Raw genomic sequence first — 16,884 nt, 5'->3', positions numbered from 1 at the left:
GGTTCCAGCATTTCTTGTTTTTATTCCAGATAGGTTTGATTAGCTTGCTTTTTGAGGGTTCTAAACTTTTGACAATAGGCTTTGGGTACTAATTCATATGCCCCGAGGATAGCATTTCCGGTCAGTTCATAATTTAAAGAACTCTCATCTGGCAACAAGGAATAAACCTCATGGGCTTTTCCAGTTAGCTTGCTTTGTATTAAAAGAGACCAGGTCCCAGCTGGCCATTTTAGCTGCCTTGCCAGTTTCTCAAAAGACACAAAACGCTTCCACATCTTCCTCATTGAATTTTGGAATTGAGTGAGTTTTAGCAATTTTGTACCCAGCCGTGAATTCTGCTTCTGCATATTGGCTATGCTTTCACTGGGGTTACTCTGTCGCACCCCACCCACCCCCCACCCCTCCCCCAGTTAACCCAAGTCACTTCAGCTCTTTTTCTTCCGATTCTTTTCTGGAATATTCTTTCTCTCTCCTCTCTCTCGTTCCTTCTCCTGTCTTTCTTTCTCTCTCTCCTCTCCCTCTATTTCTTCACGTTCCTTCTGGAAGGCTCTCTTTTTCTCCCTCTCCTCTCTCTCTTTCTCTTTCCTCTAATTCAAGTTTCTTCTGTTCCAATTGTATCTTTACTAGCAGTACCCTGTCAGAGTCTGCTTCTAACCCTGTTTCTGAATCTTCAGATTCAAGGGAAAATGTTTGGCCACTAGTCTTAGGAGTTCAGACTTCCTAGCCTTGCCACATACAGTGATCCCACACTGCTCAGCCATTTCTCTCAGCTCCTCCACAGACAGTGCTTTTAACTTATCCCAAGTTACTTCACTCTGGCTTGGAGAGCTACTAGCTTCAGTTACAGCCATGTTAGTATTCAAGCACACACAACCGCAAGAAAACCTGTAATATCTTGCTCTTTTTTGATTGGGAACAATTTAGCTTCCCACTTCCAATTTCTCTCATTTGTCTGTGGGTAAAATTCTGGACACTAGCACCCAAATTTCTGTTACGACCAGGTGAGAAAGGTGTCTAGGGGTCCCTTTAGCCTTCACCTGGTCTTACTGTAACAGGGTTATCTTTTTAAACACACTGTGTGTTGAGCTCCCCCTTGGTGAATCTTTGTTCACTGCTTTCCAAGTATAAGGCAAAGAAATGAGCACAAACAGGCTTTCTCAGGTTTAAAGAAGGAAAGGGAAATGTATTAAAACTTAAACTTTACAGATACACACCGCACCCCAAGCTAGCATGCATATGTGATATGTACATGAAAATAGAGACAGAGAGGAGCAGAAGATAAAGTGGAATAGTTTGATGCAATCTCTGAGGAGCGGTTTTTGTTACTGTGCTTCGAGCTTGCTGTAGTCCTTGATTGAAGATATGGTCTTGCTTTTCATTGGGGCCCAGTATTCTTCTTAAACCTTGTTTACTGTATGAGACTTTTCTCTCTTGGGGTTCATATATCTTCAATGGTTTCCGAAGCTGGTGAGAGAGATGAGAGCAGGCAGGAGAGGTGGTGGCAAGCCAGCCAAGAGACACCTTTTCCAATCCAGGAGCAAACAGCTTTCTGCTAGTTTAAAACTCTGTGGCAAGCTCAAAATTCAAAAAACTCCAACAGCCAGTTAGTCATGTGACTAAACTGGTCTGACCATGTCTGTTTGTATATTCGGCCATCTTAGCTGCTAACCTGGAATGTGAGATCCTCCACCCTCAACGTCTGGTAATCAAAAGTCCATTGTGAATTAAATTGCAGCAGGGAGTGGCCCCTTTGTCCTTTCCAAGTACTGTCTGTTACTATGCAAATATATTTCCAGTCAAGAGTCAGGTGGTTTTTTTTTAAACAAGTTCTTTCTTTACTCCAATAACAGTTTAAAAAATCAATGTTCATAGGAACAGTAGGCCATTCAACCCCTCAAGCCTGTCCCACCATTCAATGAGATCATGGCTGATCCGCGGCCTAACTCCATATACCTGCCTTTGGCCCATATCCCTTAATATCTTTGCTTAACAAAAATCTATCTCAGATTCAAAATTAACAACTGTTCTAACTTCAACTACTGTTTGTGGGAGAGAGTTCCAAACCTCTACCACCCTTTGCGTGAAGAAGTGCTTCCTAACATCTCTCCTGAACAGTCTGGTCCTAATTTTTAGACTATGCCCCCTAGTTTTAGAATCTCCAACCAGTGGAAATGGTTTATCTTTATCGAGCCTGTCTTTTCCTGTTAATATCTTGAAGACTTCGATCAGATCACCTCTAACCTTCTAAATTCTAGCGAAAATAGGCCTAATTTGTGTAATCTCTCCTCGTAACTTAACCCCTGTAGTCATGTGGCCAAATTAATGTGCCTCCTTCTTGGCAGGTGTGGGCCTGATTGCCAATTATCCTAAACTCAACAGAATGGAGGAGGTGTATTGACCTTTCCTGAGATAGTGATGTCATTGAATTTCTTGCTGTAATATCTAAGTCATCAGGGTAAGGCTTGTGCTAACTCCAGCCAGGCTCTCTTTGTGATGCTGTTAGATTTTCTTCTGCAGTTTGAGGGAACAGTACTTCCCTCCTGGCACTCACTGCTGTGAGCAGCACCTCCAGGGAGGCGTCAGAAATCCTGGGGAAACCTTACTCCTTTTGCAGCCATCTTCCAGAAGCAAAAATTCAGAAGTCAGAAGTACTGATTATATTCTGTAAATGTAGCCTCTCTTTAAGAAGAGCATTCACCCTTTAAATAGTGGCCGAAGATTTTCAATGGAATTTGCGTGACATAGGTTCAAATTGGCCGGGCTGCGCCAGCTTCTGCACTTCAGAGTGCACCGTCTGATCCGGTCCCTTCTCCACACACTGATACCACCCCGAGTTAAAATCGTGGCAAAAGTATCATTATACGCAGATAAAATATTGCATACATTTTGACAATCAGCTATCAAAGCTGGCTGTCAGTGCTTCAACTCAGCTTGTCAGTATCTCACAAGAGCAATCGACTTTATTCGCTGGGATTGCCTATATGTTTCAATCAGATCAACTGAAGGATGTTAGAGCCAATGAAAATTACTTTCTAACTACTGTTGGTTGCCTATGAACATGAGGTAGAAAACTTTTAAGATGAGTTGATGGTTTTAGAGGGTTGCAGTTACACGTGTGTCTATTTAGTGCTTATCTCCAAAGTTATATATAACTGGGTTCTTAGAATGCAGCTTTTAAAAACTGTTCATTTTTCTTAAAAGAACTTTTTAGGATATGCCTGCTTGTTGCTGACAATTCTTCGCGCTAAGAAGGATGTTCTTTGGTGTGAAGTATTAATTTATTTTATTTGAGCAGTCTTGTCATTGCACTTGCAGAATTTCCAGGAATTGAAATGTTAATGAATTTTACTTTATTTCAAAACTTGCACTGAGATTCCCACGTTTCAGATGCCCTACTGTGTTACAAATCATTGGCTTGTTTTGGTGAGGCGTAGTTTCCAGTCACATTCTGTAACTTTGAAAGCTCTTTTCAGTTTGCTTAAGTACTCATGAAGTCCCTTTACTTACTATGTGATATCCAGGGAGCAAATTCTAACTGTCTATACTGGAGCAGAGAAATGGTAAACCTGGGCTGCCAGTCAGAACTACCCAGAGGCATAAAATTCAAGTTCCTTTTGCCCATTCGTGTAAACCATAGCTCGGAATTTCTGTGGGATTCTCTAATCTCAGGTCAAACCCTCAGAAGAATCCCTGGAGCATTGGCTGTTTAATTGTCAACCTCCTGTTGAAAGCTGATCAAAAATTAAAAAATAGAAGACAGGTTAATGTTTAGGCTCGGATTTTCATCAGAACTTGGTTGTAAGAGTTTGCTTTGGTATTGACTCACCCTTATCCCTCAAAGCCGCCAAAAGACACTTTACTTTGAATGGTTAATTAACATAACACCTCAGCCCAGGTAATACCATGCCTGCCTCTGGACTGTTCTGGGATCTGAGACAGGGACAGACAGAATTGTGAGCCAATTTGCCGAGTCACAATAGAACACTGTTGGCTCGGATCATTGTAGGTGTGTGCTGTAAAGGGTTTCAGTTCACAAATTGGCAATCTATCCATGGATATAATTCCCAATGAAAGTAACTGGACTGCATATAGTTTTCTAAAAGGTATTCCTGGGATCTGAACAATGCTAGCAAAGCGTCGTTTACCTTGAAAAGTTGATGGTGGTGGGCCTTCTCGTTGAACCTCTGCGGTCTTTGTGCTGATAATGCCCTCATGGTGGTGTTAGGTAGGAAATTCCTTGATTTTGACCCAGTAATGATGAAGGAACAGCAATGTATGCCCAAGTCAGGCTGGTGTGCAACTTGAAGGTGGACGGCTTTCCCACGATCTTGCTGCTCTTAGATTAGAGATACAGCACTGAAACAGGCCCTTCAGCCCACCGAGTCTGTGCCGAACATCAACCACCCATTTATACTAATCCTACACTAATCCCATATTCCCAACAAACATCCCCACCTGTCCCTATATTTCCCTACCACCTACCTATACTGGTGACAATTTATAATGGCCAATTTACCTGTCAACCTGCAAGTCTTTTGGCTTGTGGGAGGAAACCGGAGCACCCGGAGAAAACCCACGCAGACACAGGGAGAACTTGCAAACTCCACACAGGCAGTACCCAGAATCGAACCCGGGTCCCTGGAGCTGTGAGGCTGCGGTGCTAACCACTGCGCCACTGTGCCGCCCCAAATAGTAGAGGTCTCAGAGCTGGGAGGTGCTGTCAAGGCGAGCTGCCAGATTGAAGTCTCGAAAATTACTTGCCTTGTCAGATTTAAAATATCAAATCCTTACAGGATAAGTTATTTTTGGCTGGAGTTATAGTAGACTCCAAAATGTCATAAAACAAAGCTTTTATCTCTCACTTAATCACATCATTCAAAAATTAATTAAACTGTGCTGTCAATGTTGTGAGTGGGTAAAGTGCAAAACAAAAAGTAAAAGTTTCGGAGGGGAGTTGGGGGTGCTGGTGGTGGAGCACACCTTAGATCTCCCAGGAACTAAATTTCCTTCAGTACTTCCATCCAACTTCAATCATTAAATGGATCACTGCCATAAACTGATCTTGTGCTTGTAGTTTTCTTTCCAGTGCAAAAGGATATACACATGGCCTAATTAACAATAAACCCATACACTGCTCCACCTCAGTCTCCATCTCAGTCTTCACAACATTAAAGTCATATTCAGGGCTGTTTGTGAGTTATCATATTTTAAGAAGTTTCTGCTATATCTTTAGGTTGGCATGTATGAAAAACTGTAATCCTAAACTTTCAGCACTCTTACCTCTGGCACTGTGCACCTGAAATGAGATTTTACAATCATCATTACGCCCTGATTATCAGTCTATTCACTCAAATAGGAATGGAAGAAGCCAATCAAAACTGCTCAGAGCCCTTCCAAAGGCAGGGATGGTACTTTGCTCAGTAAGTCTCAACTCATTTGTTCACATTATGTACGTAGAACAAAAGACCTTCAGCTCCTTTCATGCTCAGCCCATAATACATTCAGGGACTGGGAAAGGAGGTCATATTTCCAACAGATTTATATCAAATGATCGGGTGATTTTTTTTTTGGGAAAGCCAGTTCAGAATAAGACTCCATTTTATACCTCCGTGAGGACAATAATTCCAGATGAATCCCAAAACCTGCTGAAAACACGAGCGAACAAAAATGCCACTGGCAACTTGTACCAAAGCTCCTGATGCGGGCGGTACCAGACTGCTGTCTTCCGCCAGGTCCAGCACTTCATAAATGGCATCAATAAGAGGCATCCAAGTTCAAAAACTCAGAAGAAATGAAAAATTTGCTTTTCCAAACATAATGTGACAGCACAAGTGAAGAATCCATTCCACCAATCCCTTCTTCATTTAATGATTGTAGATCAATCACAGAAAAAGGGTATATAGAAAATAATTATTTGCTTAGACTGTAGAAGAATTGTGCTCCTTATTTATATTATTTGATATATTTCGAAACTGAGGATCTCATTGGTGTGGGATGTGTGTCAGAACTACAGGGATCATAGCAAACCTATTTTCATTATTTGATTGCACACATCACAATGTCGGCAGAGGACGTAGCTGAATTTTCCACTGTGCCCGTATTTATTGCACTCCCACAGGGCTGGACGTACAGATCCACCAGAAAGATACCAAGGTTTAAAGGGTTAAATGATGAGGAAAGGTTGCATAAACTTGGATTGTATTCCCTTGAGTTTAGATAATTCAGGGGTGATCAAATTGAGGTGTTGAAAACGTGAAAAGGATTCAATAGGGTACATAAACTATTTCCTCTGGTGAGGGGGGAGGGGAGGGGGGGGGTGACTTAAAGTTAGAGGCAGGCCTTTCAGGAGCAAAATCAGGAAGCTCCTTTTCACACATAGGGGAGTGGAAATCTGAACCTATTGCTGGGGTCAACTGAAATTTACAAGATGGAAATCAACAGTTTTTCGTTAGGTAAGGGCATCCAGGGATAATCTTTAAGTCACATTTCATGAGAAAGAAAGCCAGTCATTTCTTGATTTTTTTTAAATTTCACTGGAGTTGAAATTTTACACTGCAAATTCCCTTCCTCAATAAAACAGCCTACACTGAAAAATGAGGAACTGGCTCTTTGCTTGATTCACACTTTAGGTTACTCATTGTGACTCTTAATCCTCACTGCGAGCACTGGGAGGCATTAAACTATAGTGCCCCCTTAAATAAAGCAAAGCTGCCAGCACATATTAAAATCTGGCTGTAATGGCAGAGGCTGGAAAGGTTTTGCATTCTCTTCACAACCGAGGGCCTTTAATGCAGCAAAGTGGGTAAGCAATCTACACATGGGGTGGGAGTAGAGTGCAGCTGCCCTTTAGTACGTTTGTTGTTCACTGGCCTGAGCAATTATTGAAACATTTTTATCTACATTTGACTGTTTACAAACAAGATCAAGCAAATGGGCTTTAGGTGCAGAAAATTAAGTAGGCTACAAGAAGAAATAGATGAGCAACATATTTAAGATTAACAGATGGTTGGAAAGCGTTAGGCAGCAGATTAATCCAGCAGGCTTTAGGGCAATTTCGTAATGGTGCCAATGGTAACAGAATCACCACCTTCAACTCTCAGCCACTGGCTAGGCTTCAGTTTAATTTTTGAATAATTACTGTTCATATAGAAATTGTATGTGTCGCACTCCAGATGTCACCCTTCAAAAGAAAGAAAGCCAGTCACTTCTTGATTTTTTTTTTATTTCCCTGGAGTTGAAATTTTACACTGCAAATTTGCAAATTCCCTTCCTCAAACAGCAACTGAACTCTGACTGACCTCAGGACCTGCTAAGCCCACTCTTCACCACTGGGAACCTGAACAGCAGTGGAATATAAAGCTAGGAACTATAGAACTAGGAATGATGTTCTGCTGAGAGAGTTTGAGGAGTTAGGGTCCAAATTAAAATGCAGAACATCAGAAGTAATCATCTCTGGATTGTTACCTGAGCCACACGCCACAGGGTCAAGCAGGTTAGAATTAAATTCGTGGCTCAAAGAGTGGCATGAGAAGAAGGGGTTTCGATTCATGGGGCACTACCACCAGTACTCAGGAAAGATAGAGCTGTTTTGTTGGGATGGGCTCCACTTAAACCTAGCTGGGACCAGTGTCCTGTTGAATTGTATAACTCGGGCTGTGGATAGGGCTTAAACTAACAGGGGGTGGGGGAGGGAAATTTAGAAGTCCAAAGAGATAGGTCGAAGCAATACAACAGTGTAGCGATGTGGGTGAAGAAAAGCAGAGAGTCAGAAAGAAAGGGACAGAGAGTTTAACCATGGCATGCCAAATATCCTCAAAGGTCAGGTCAGATTAACATCCGAGGAGATTAGGTAGCGTTTATAAAAGTTTCTAGAAACCATACGAGAAATAAGGTAGCACAGAGTAAGTTGACAACAGAGTGCTTTGAGGACCGAGTGCTACATCAGGATTTTGGTGCAGAGGGGGAAAGAGGTGCTGCTTTTTTAAACCTTTATGTTCAACCTCCAATAGCTGGTGAGCGTTCTTCTGTCTGTAAGCTATGGACTCTAACTTGCTATTACTTTAGTTGTGTAAATTCATAACTAATTGACTAATTAAATAAATAAGGTTATGCAGACATGGCAGGGATGGTGATGTGCCGTGACTGCAACTTTTGGGAATCTGTGGAATGCACTGCAGTCCGGGACAAACATATCTGCGGTAAGCATCTGCAGCTGGAGCAACTTCGGCTCAGAGTTGCTGAGCTGGAGACTGAGTTACAGACATTGCAGAGCATCAGGGAGGGGGAGAATTACCTGGACACTTTATTCCAGGAGGCTGTCACACCCCTTAGATTAAGTAGAACTTTAGAGGTCAACGGTCAGAGACAGGAGAATGCGACTGTGACTCAGGCAGGTATGGGGATTCAGCATGTAGAGATGGAGGAGCCTCAGCCCTTGACTTTGACCAACAGGTACGAGGTACTTTCTACCTGTGCGAATGAGAACAAGGACTGCAGGGTGGATGAATAAACTCACCATGGCACCATGGTGCAGGATGTGATTCAAGTGGGTGGGTGGGGGGAGCGAAAAGGCATGCAGTAGTGATAGGGGACAGTATAGTCAGCGGGATACTGTTCTCTGCAGCCGCGACCGGCAGCTCTGAAGGTTGTTCCTTGCATGGTGCGAGGGTTCCGGACATCTCCTTACAGCTGGAGATGAAATTGGTGTGGGAGAGGAAGGATCCAGTTGTTGTGGTCCACGTAGGAACCGACAACACCGGTAGAACTAGGAATGATGTTCTGCTGAGAGAGTTTGAGGAGTTAAGGTCCAAATTAAAATGCAGAGCATCAAAAGTAATCATCTCTGAATTGTTACCTGAACCACGTGCCAATTGGCACAGGGTCAAGCGGGTTAGAGAATTAAACGTGTGGCTCGAAGAGTGGCGTGGGAAGAAGGGGTTTCGATTCATAGAACACGAGCACCAGTACTCAGGAAAGATAGAACTGTTCCATTGGAATGGGCTCCACTTAAACCAAGCTGGGATCAGTGTCCCGGTGAATTGTATAACTAGGGCTGTGCATAGGTCTTTAAACTAACAAGGAGTGGAGGAGGATTAGGATGAAGGGAGATTTAGAAATCCAAAGAGAAAAGTCAAGGCAATACAACAGTGTAGCGTTATAGGTAAAGAAAAGCAAAGTGAGACGGGAAAGGACAAAGAGTTTAACAGTAATTGTACATTAGCGAATAAGGTCCATGCAGGAAATAGTGGTAAAAAAATTACATTAAAAGTTCTTTATCTGCATACACGAAGCATCCGCAATAAGGTAGATGAAATAGTGGCTCAAATAGAAATAAATGGTTTCGATCTAATCATCATGACAGACACATGGTTACAAGGTGACCAAGGTTGGGAAATAAATATTCCATGGTACACAATATTTAGAAAAGACAGACAGAATGGCAAAGGAGGAAGAGTAGTCCTGATAGTAAAGGATGACATAGGACATTAGTAAGAAAGGACCTTGGCTCAGAAGATCAAGAAGTACAATCGGTATGGGTGGATTAGGAATAGTAAGAATCAGAAAACACTGGTGGGAGTAGTTTATGGGCCCCCTAACAGTAGTTATACCATTGGACAAAGCAGTAAACAAGAAATTATTGGAGCTTGCAACAAAGGCAATGTAATAATTTTGGGGACTTTAATCTTCATCTAGACTGGACCAATCAAATTGGCAAGGATGGTCTAGAAGATGACTTTGTGGAATGTCTTCATGACAGTTTCCTGGAGCAAACATAACGGGACCAACTAGGGATAAAGCTATTTTAGATCTAGTATTGTGTAATGAGGCAGAGTTAATTAGTAATCGCATAGAGCTTCAGTGCTGTATCTCTAAACTAAACTAAAAAAAACTAAACTAGTAAAAGATCGGCTGGGAAATAGAGATAATACAATTGAGTTCCATGTTAAGTTTGAAAGCGACATACTCTGATCACAAACAAGAAGCTTAAATGTAAACAAAGCCAATTACATAGGTATGAGGAGAGAGCTGGTTGAGGTTGATTGGGTAAGTAGACAAAGGTATGGCAGTAAAATAAACAGTGGGAAACATTTAAATAAACAATTCAATATGTTCAACAAAAATATATTCCATCGAAAAATAAAAACTCAGCAAGAAAGATCCATCCTTGGCTTACTCAGGAAGTTGAGGATAGTATTAGATGAAAAAAAATAGGTTTATAATGTTGCAAAGAATAGTAGCAAGTCTGAGAATTGGGATTAGTTCAGAAACCAGAAAAGGGCCACCAAAAAGTTGATAAAAAAGGAAAAAAATAGAATACGAGTAAACTAGCTAGAAATATTAAAACAGACTGTAAGACCTTTTACAAGTATATAAAAAGGAAGAGAGTAGCTAAAGTAAATGTTGGTCCCTTAGAATCAGAGACAGTAGAATTATGGGGAATGATGAAATAGCAGAGACGTTGAACAAACACTGTGTGCCTGTCTCCAAAATAGAAGACACAAGTTGCATACTAGAAATAGAGGGTAACCTAAGGGCTAAAAAGTGAGGAAATTAAGGTAATCAATATAGAAAAAGTATTGGAGAAACTTAAAGTACTAAAATCCAACAAATCCCCAGGACCTGATGGCCTTCACCCTCAGGTTCTAAAAGAGATAGGTGCAGAGATAGTGGATGAACTGGATTCTGGAATGGTCCCTGCAAAGTGGAAGTTAGCAAATGTAATATCGCTATTCAAGAAAGGAGGAAGAGAAAACAGTGAACTACAGGCCAGTTAGCCTGACACCAGTCGTCTGAAAAGTGGTGAAATTTATTATTAAGGAAGTCTTAACATTAGAAAATCATAGTATGATCAATTTATTACAGTTTTGAGGATGTAACTAATTGGTTAAATAAAGGGGAAACCAGCTTTTAAAAAAAATTCATTGATGGGATGTGGGTGTCACTGGCTATGCCAGCATTTATTGCCCATCCCTAATTGCCCGTGAGAAGGTGGTGGTGAGCTGCCTTCTTGAACCGCTGCAGTCCTTGGGGTGTAGGTACACCCACAGTGTGGTTAGGAAAGAAGTTCCAAGATTATGACCCAGCGACAGTGAAGGAACAGCGATATAGTTCCACGTCAGGATGGTGTATGACTTGGAGGGGAACTTGCAAGTGGTGGTGTTCCCAAGCATCTGCTGCACTTGTCCTTCTAGATGGTAGAGATCGTGGGTTTGGAAGGTGCTGTCAGAGAGGTCTTAGTGAGTTGCAGCAGTGCATCTTGTAGATGGTACACACTGCTGCCACTGTGCGTCAATGGTGACGGGAGTGAATGTTGAAGGTGGTGGATGAGGTGCCAATCAAGCGGGCTGCTTTGTTCTGGATGGTGTCAATATTCGAGTGTTGTTGGAGCTGCACTCATCCAGACAAGTGGAGAGTATGTCATTACACTCCTGACTTGGGCCATGTAGATGACGGACAGGCATTGGGATGTCAGTAGGTGAGTTATTCGCCGCAAAATTCCCTGCCTCTGACTTGCTCTTGTAGATATGTGGCTAGTCCAGTTTAGTTTCTAGTCAATGGTAACCCCCAGGATGTTGATATTGGAGGAATTCAGCGATGGTAATGCCATTGAACATTAAAGGGAGATGGTTAGATTCTCTCTTGTTTGAGATGGTCATTGCCTGGCACTTGCGTGGCATGAATGTTACTTGCCACTTTTCAGCCCAAGCCTAGACTTTGTCCAGCTCTTGCTGCATCTGGACACGGGCTGCTTCAGTGTCTGAGGAGTCGCAAATGTACTGAACCACTGGATGTAGTATACATCGATCTGAGGGAGGATGCATAATAAGGCACAGTGAAATACTGATTTACATTCCTATTTCAGATGACCTGCTATCTCATCAGAGGTGGAGTGGATCAACAGTGCATTGCCAAGCCATGTTCCACTGCAAACTCCTGTCAGTACCATGTAATCTTCCCAAAAACCTTCCAAAGTGATCCAGTGTGATGCAAAGGTATGCAGACGTGTGCACGAGGGAGCCACCGTTTCTCACTTTTACCAGAAAGGCAGGGGAATGAGTATGATCTATATTGTTAAACAGGTATAAGTGGGGGAGAGAGGATCATTGGCAGGTTTGTACATGAATGCTTTTGAATGTGAAGGTCATTCATGATAAAAACGCATTAAGAATGGTACAAACTGGAGTGTGCCAAGGACATTATATGTCCTAAATTGTGAGAGCAGTTACCACAGTTATCTCCACGAGATGTGAATGTGGCTGATGCACACCTGCATCAAATTTTCCTGTGCAGCCATAACCTGCAATCTGTCCATGTGAATATAGCCTCTTTACGTCTAAAACCTTGTCCTTGTGTTCCCAATTAGTGGTATACTATGTCACATAGACCAAGAGGTTTAGGAGGGTATGGGAGGTTTTATTAAATACATTTGTTTTGTTGGTTTCATGGTGGGCTGCAGGCTCCAATGTTAGATTCAGTTTCATTTCAATCTATTATTAGACAATAGCATGTACTCTACATGCTGCAAGCCAGAGAGTACTGGAGAAGGCATGTCACTTTTACGTTATATTCATTACACCACATTTCACACCTGCAGGATCATTTCATCGTGGTGGGGCTCATAAAAGAGTCTACGAGAGTTGCAAACGCAATAGCTTTTGCCCTGTATTTTTCAACAAGTCCCTTAAACACAACCTACTCCATAATTTTTGAGAACAATTCATCTCGTTCCAGTGTACCAGATTTTCTGCGAAGGAGCTATACCTGGAGCATTCAAAGCTCTGAGGAAATGGGCTTCAGTCCCAGATCCTCACCACCCACTGCACTGGAACCCTAATGCATCAGGCAGCACCATGAACGGGGAGACCCTGCTATAACAGAAGGATGCCTTAGCCAGTATCTTTCATTCTGAAAGACGTAGTGTCCATGCCAAACCCTCCAGGTCCCAAAGTCAATTATGAAATGTGATCATTCCTCAAAATAAAAGAGCTGAACTAATGGTTTGGAGAAACTCCCAGCCAAGTATCTATTTCATGGATAAGCAGCTAGCCTGAAATTATGAGAAAAGGGCAACAAAGTGAATCCAAACAGGAAATGTTTTATGCTTTATGTGACAATCTGTGAGGATGAGAGAGCAGTGAGAACTGACTGCTGCTGAAAATGACTCCGGTACCTCGGCTGGTGAGCATGCATACCGTGATGGTATTATCATTGTGTACATGATGACTTGTGCAGATAACTGCTGTAATCCTACAGTCTTGTGCATTAAGTGTACTATTAAAAAGCTGTAATCTCAGTGCCAGAAACAGTTTTCAATCATTGTTTTCCTTCACTATGTATATTCATCTCCACAAACACTTTAAAAGCCAGGGCTGAGTGAGAGGATCCATCAACAAAGTCTGGGACATCCCCTTTATTTTTGTCAATGCTAGTCAATCACACGACAAAGGATGAGGGTGTGGGTTTTTGACTATTAGGTAACAGCTGTAGGGCTCTGAAATTTTTTTTTTTTTTTTAAGTAAAGCACTTTCAAATCAACTCAATATAAAAACAGGCAGGCAGGAGTAGTGCACGGTGCAAAGCCTGTATCAGCACAGCACATCATGGGTGGAGTATATTGTAACATCAGTACTGTAAAATATAACCAGGGAGAAGGGAGAGCTGATACTTACTGAAATAGAGAAGCTGGCATTAGAGAACAAGGTGTAATAGTGACAGAACAGTTGCTATCCAGTTATGCAGAATGTCAGACAGGTACAGCTGGATTGGGATACATGCGCCATCTATGTTCACACAGTGAGTAATGTAGGTCAACAAAAACTGGTCGGCATTCAAATATTCTTGTTAGAGAACTGAATAAAAACTTAGAATCAGTTCATGTCCAGAAACTGGATTATTTGACCAGGTCTCTCACACCTAACTTACCTAATAGAGCTAACTCTGGTCCCAAGGTTGAGAAGTCAACCCTGTTAGGTAAACATAATTGTCCCAGTGCCATGGAATCAACTGGCCTGCCCTTGATCAGGGGGCCTTTCTTGGCCTCCTTTTGCCTCTGAAATAGTGACCATCAGGAACACATAGTTTGCATCCACTACTGGTGGGCCCCGAGAGCACACAGGCTGGCCTCTCAGCTTGCCCATATGGGCCACTGATTGGCTTTTGCTTTGAGGCCCTGTATGGAGCCATACTGTATCACATGTGCACATTGGAGCCACGAGGTGCCTTTTTAAAACAATCCCTAGTACTCAACTAGACCATTACTGAATAAGTTAAATTCCATTTACATTTTGTGGAATTTTCACTACTGCTTTAGGACCACATTCCAATTGCCAATTTTCCATTAAATCCATCAATCAGAGGCCTCGTTTGTTGTTACTGAATTGGGGCACAGTATAAACAGAATTGAATTAGTTATGTAAAGGAAATGTGGCAGGTTCAGGGCTGGAAAGAACTTGAAACCATGGCTTAAAAGGAGCACACAGAAGAGGTTTATTTGAATAGTTCCAGGGATGAGGGAATCACAGTTATGTGGATAGACTGGAGAAGCAGGGATTGTTCTCCTTAGAGCAGAGAAAACTAAGAGGAGATTTGCTAGAGATGTTCAGATGGAGTAAATAAGAATAAACAGTTTCCAATGGCAGAAGGTGAGATACCCAACGGGCATAGATTTAAAGGCAGCTGGCAAAAGAACCAGAGGCAACAAGAGGAAATTCTTTTTGGTGCTACAGATGGTAGGATTATGAAAGCACTGCCTGATAGGGTGATGGATACAAGTACAATAGTAACCTTCAAAAGGCAACTGGATAAGTACTTGGAGGGAAAAAATTGCAGGGAGATGGGGAAAGAGCTGAGAAGTGGAACTGATTGGCTTTCTTTTTGGGCTGAAATGGCTTTTTCTGTGCTGTACTATCCCATGGTTCTATATGGTTGGAACAATTGGCAATGCCCCGAGTGGGTGAAGCTCTCTTCTTACTGGGTTCACTAGGTCCCTGATCAACTTATGGTTTATACTGGATCACGATTTAGAGACCAGCTGCAATGCCAGAGTGACAACATGCCCATGAATTTTACAAACGCTCAGTGGCTCTGCAGTCGCGGCTGTCAAAAATAGTGGGTTATGAAACCACAGAGTGATGGCGTTGCCCGTCCCCTCACCCAGCCACCCCATCTCACTGTCTCATTTTACTTCAGCATGTAATACAATTAGGGTATGAGCAACTATCCTCATGTTTGCTTTTACAAGGGTAGGAATTATCACTCGAAGGTGCCAGAGAGGAAAGAAGGTGTCAGTGCTTGTATCAAAATGAGTTGGTACAGCCAGACATTTGGAACAGAACCAACTTTAACTGGAATCCAATCAAAACAAAGACCTCAACACCAGCACGAACGAACAAGACGACAATAACAAGAGCACGTAAAACAGAACCTTCAACTCATTAGAGATTTCCACGCATTGCAGTTTGAGCCCTGGGAGAAGGACATCAAAACCCCCTTCCTGGCGTCTGAATCTGTATTTTATTTCGCGAACCTACCACTGGCCGACTGCAGGGCCCATCTGAAATTATCTGTACAGGAAGACCGTCCTTTCTCACATGCTCCATCCATCTGTGCAAGCATCAGGCATGCCAACACCAGGGGGCTTGGAGAAATTCTATCAAGCCAGTTCTATGCTCTAGTGCGCTCACATCATGGGGAAAAGCCTTTAAGGAGTTGGTTTGGCTCACTAAGCAGAGGAAGCAGCTGATCCAGCATCACGCCAACGAAGACACAGTAAAGAATGGATCTCTGCTACTGTCAGCTGCATAGAAGTTTACATTTAGGAGGGTTGGTCAGTGGCAGGGTAACAATTCTACAGGATCAGACGACAGCAGGCAGTTAAATAACAACGAGCATTTTACTTCCAAGTTTTTGAAGTGGCCTGAGGTTGTTCCATCTTTTCTTTGAGGTCAGCAATCCCTACTGGACACCTGCATTGGTGCGCAAGACATTCTCGGTGAGGCGAGTTCCTCGTACGTCAGTGCCTGATGGCTATCAAAATGATGGTGACATTATCAGCAGAGCCTCGGCGGACTGCCTCGCTGGCTAATCTGTTACAGGCAGCTTCAAACCGCACATCCTCCGCCGCCTTCCCTGGCCTTGCAATCAGAGTCTTGTCCTGTGGGTTGACAGAAAGACCACCCTACTGAGGTATGGTTTACAACTCAAGTAATTCGCTGACACAGACAAGTCCATGACTAGAAAGCTCCTGGGAACCAGCTAAATAGCCTCTGTGAAAGTGGGGGATAGGTTCTTTACTTAATGATCGTTATTTCTGGCCAGATGTACCATGCAATCCCTGATCGAGAATCCCAGAGGGAACCTCTTCCTTGATCGCCCTACCACAACACTGTGGCTGAGAAATGGAGAGGACCCCCCTTCCTCATTCCAAAGTGTCCAAATTCCATCCTGTATGGGTAACCAAAGGGCTTCACTTCAGCTTGTGGAATGGAGTCAGCTGTAGTGGTAGCAGGCACCAGAATTGGTCTCAGGACTCAAGCTAGTGAGTAGCAAAGGGTGCCCCTTTCCTGGGGATTCCTGCTCCCATTGCTGGTCCAGTGACTCCTGCTACAATGTACACGTATGGGTGCTGGGCAAGGACAGAACGAGACTCTGCTGTGAGGTAGACATTCATTAGGCTCATGCATAATGAATAGACACTACAAGGTAATGCTGGGAGGCGAGTGTCCTTGAAACCCATGGCCCAGCAACAGTCAATGACTTCAGGAAAGCAGATTACTGGAGGGATCTGAAATTCCCACTTTCTACAACAGCCATGCTTCATGCGGGTCCTCAGATCCAGCACTGCTGCAGCCAATCTCATCTCCTGACTCCTACTTCCAAAAACAC

General features: G+C 42.8%; 1 protein-coding gene across 13 annotated transcripts in view; it reads right to left on the bottom strand.

The window, feature by feature from the left end:
• Positions 1-10,791: 10,791 nt before the first annotated feature.
• ilkap (integrin-linked kinase-associated serine/threonine phosphatase) overlaps positions 10,792-16,884 on the bottom strand; it is a 57,316-nt gene continuing 51,223 nt past the window's right edge. For all 13 annotated transcript variants that reach the window (XM_068041906.1, XM_068041917.1, XM_068041918.1 and 10 more), the window contains one exon: positions 10,792-16,153. In XM_068041906.1, coding sequence (XP_067898007.1) covers positions 16,013-16,153 — 141 coding nt within the window. In that variant the 3' untranslated portion in view covers positions 10,792-16,012. The remainder of the gene's footprint in view (positions 16,154-16,884) is intronic.

The sequence above is a fragment of the Heterodontus francisci genome, chromosome 11 (genome assembly GCF_036365525.1).
Source record: "Heterodontus francisci isolate sHetFra1 chromosome 11, sHetFra1.hap1, whole genome shotgun sequence".
NCBI lineage: Eukaryota > Metazoa > Chordata > Chondrichthyes > Heterodontiformes > Heterodontidae > Heterodontus > Heterodontus francisci.
This window is presented reverse-complemented; position numbering and strand designations above follow the sequence as displayed.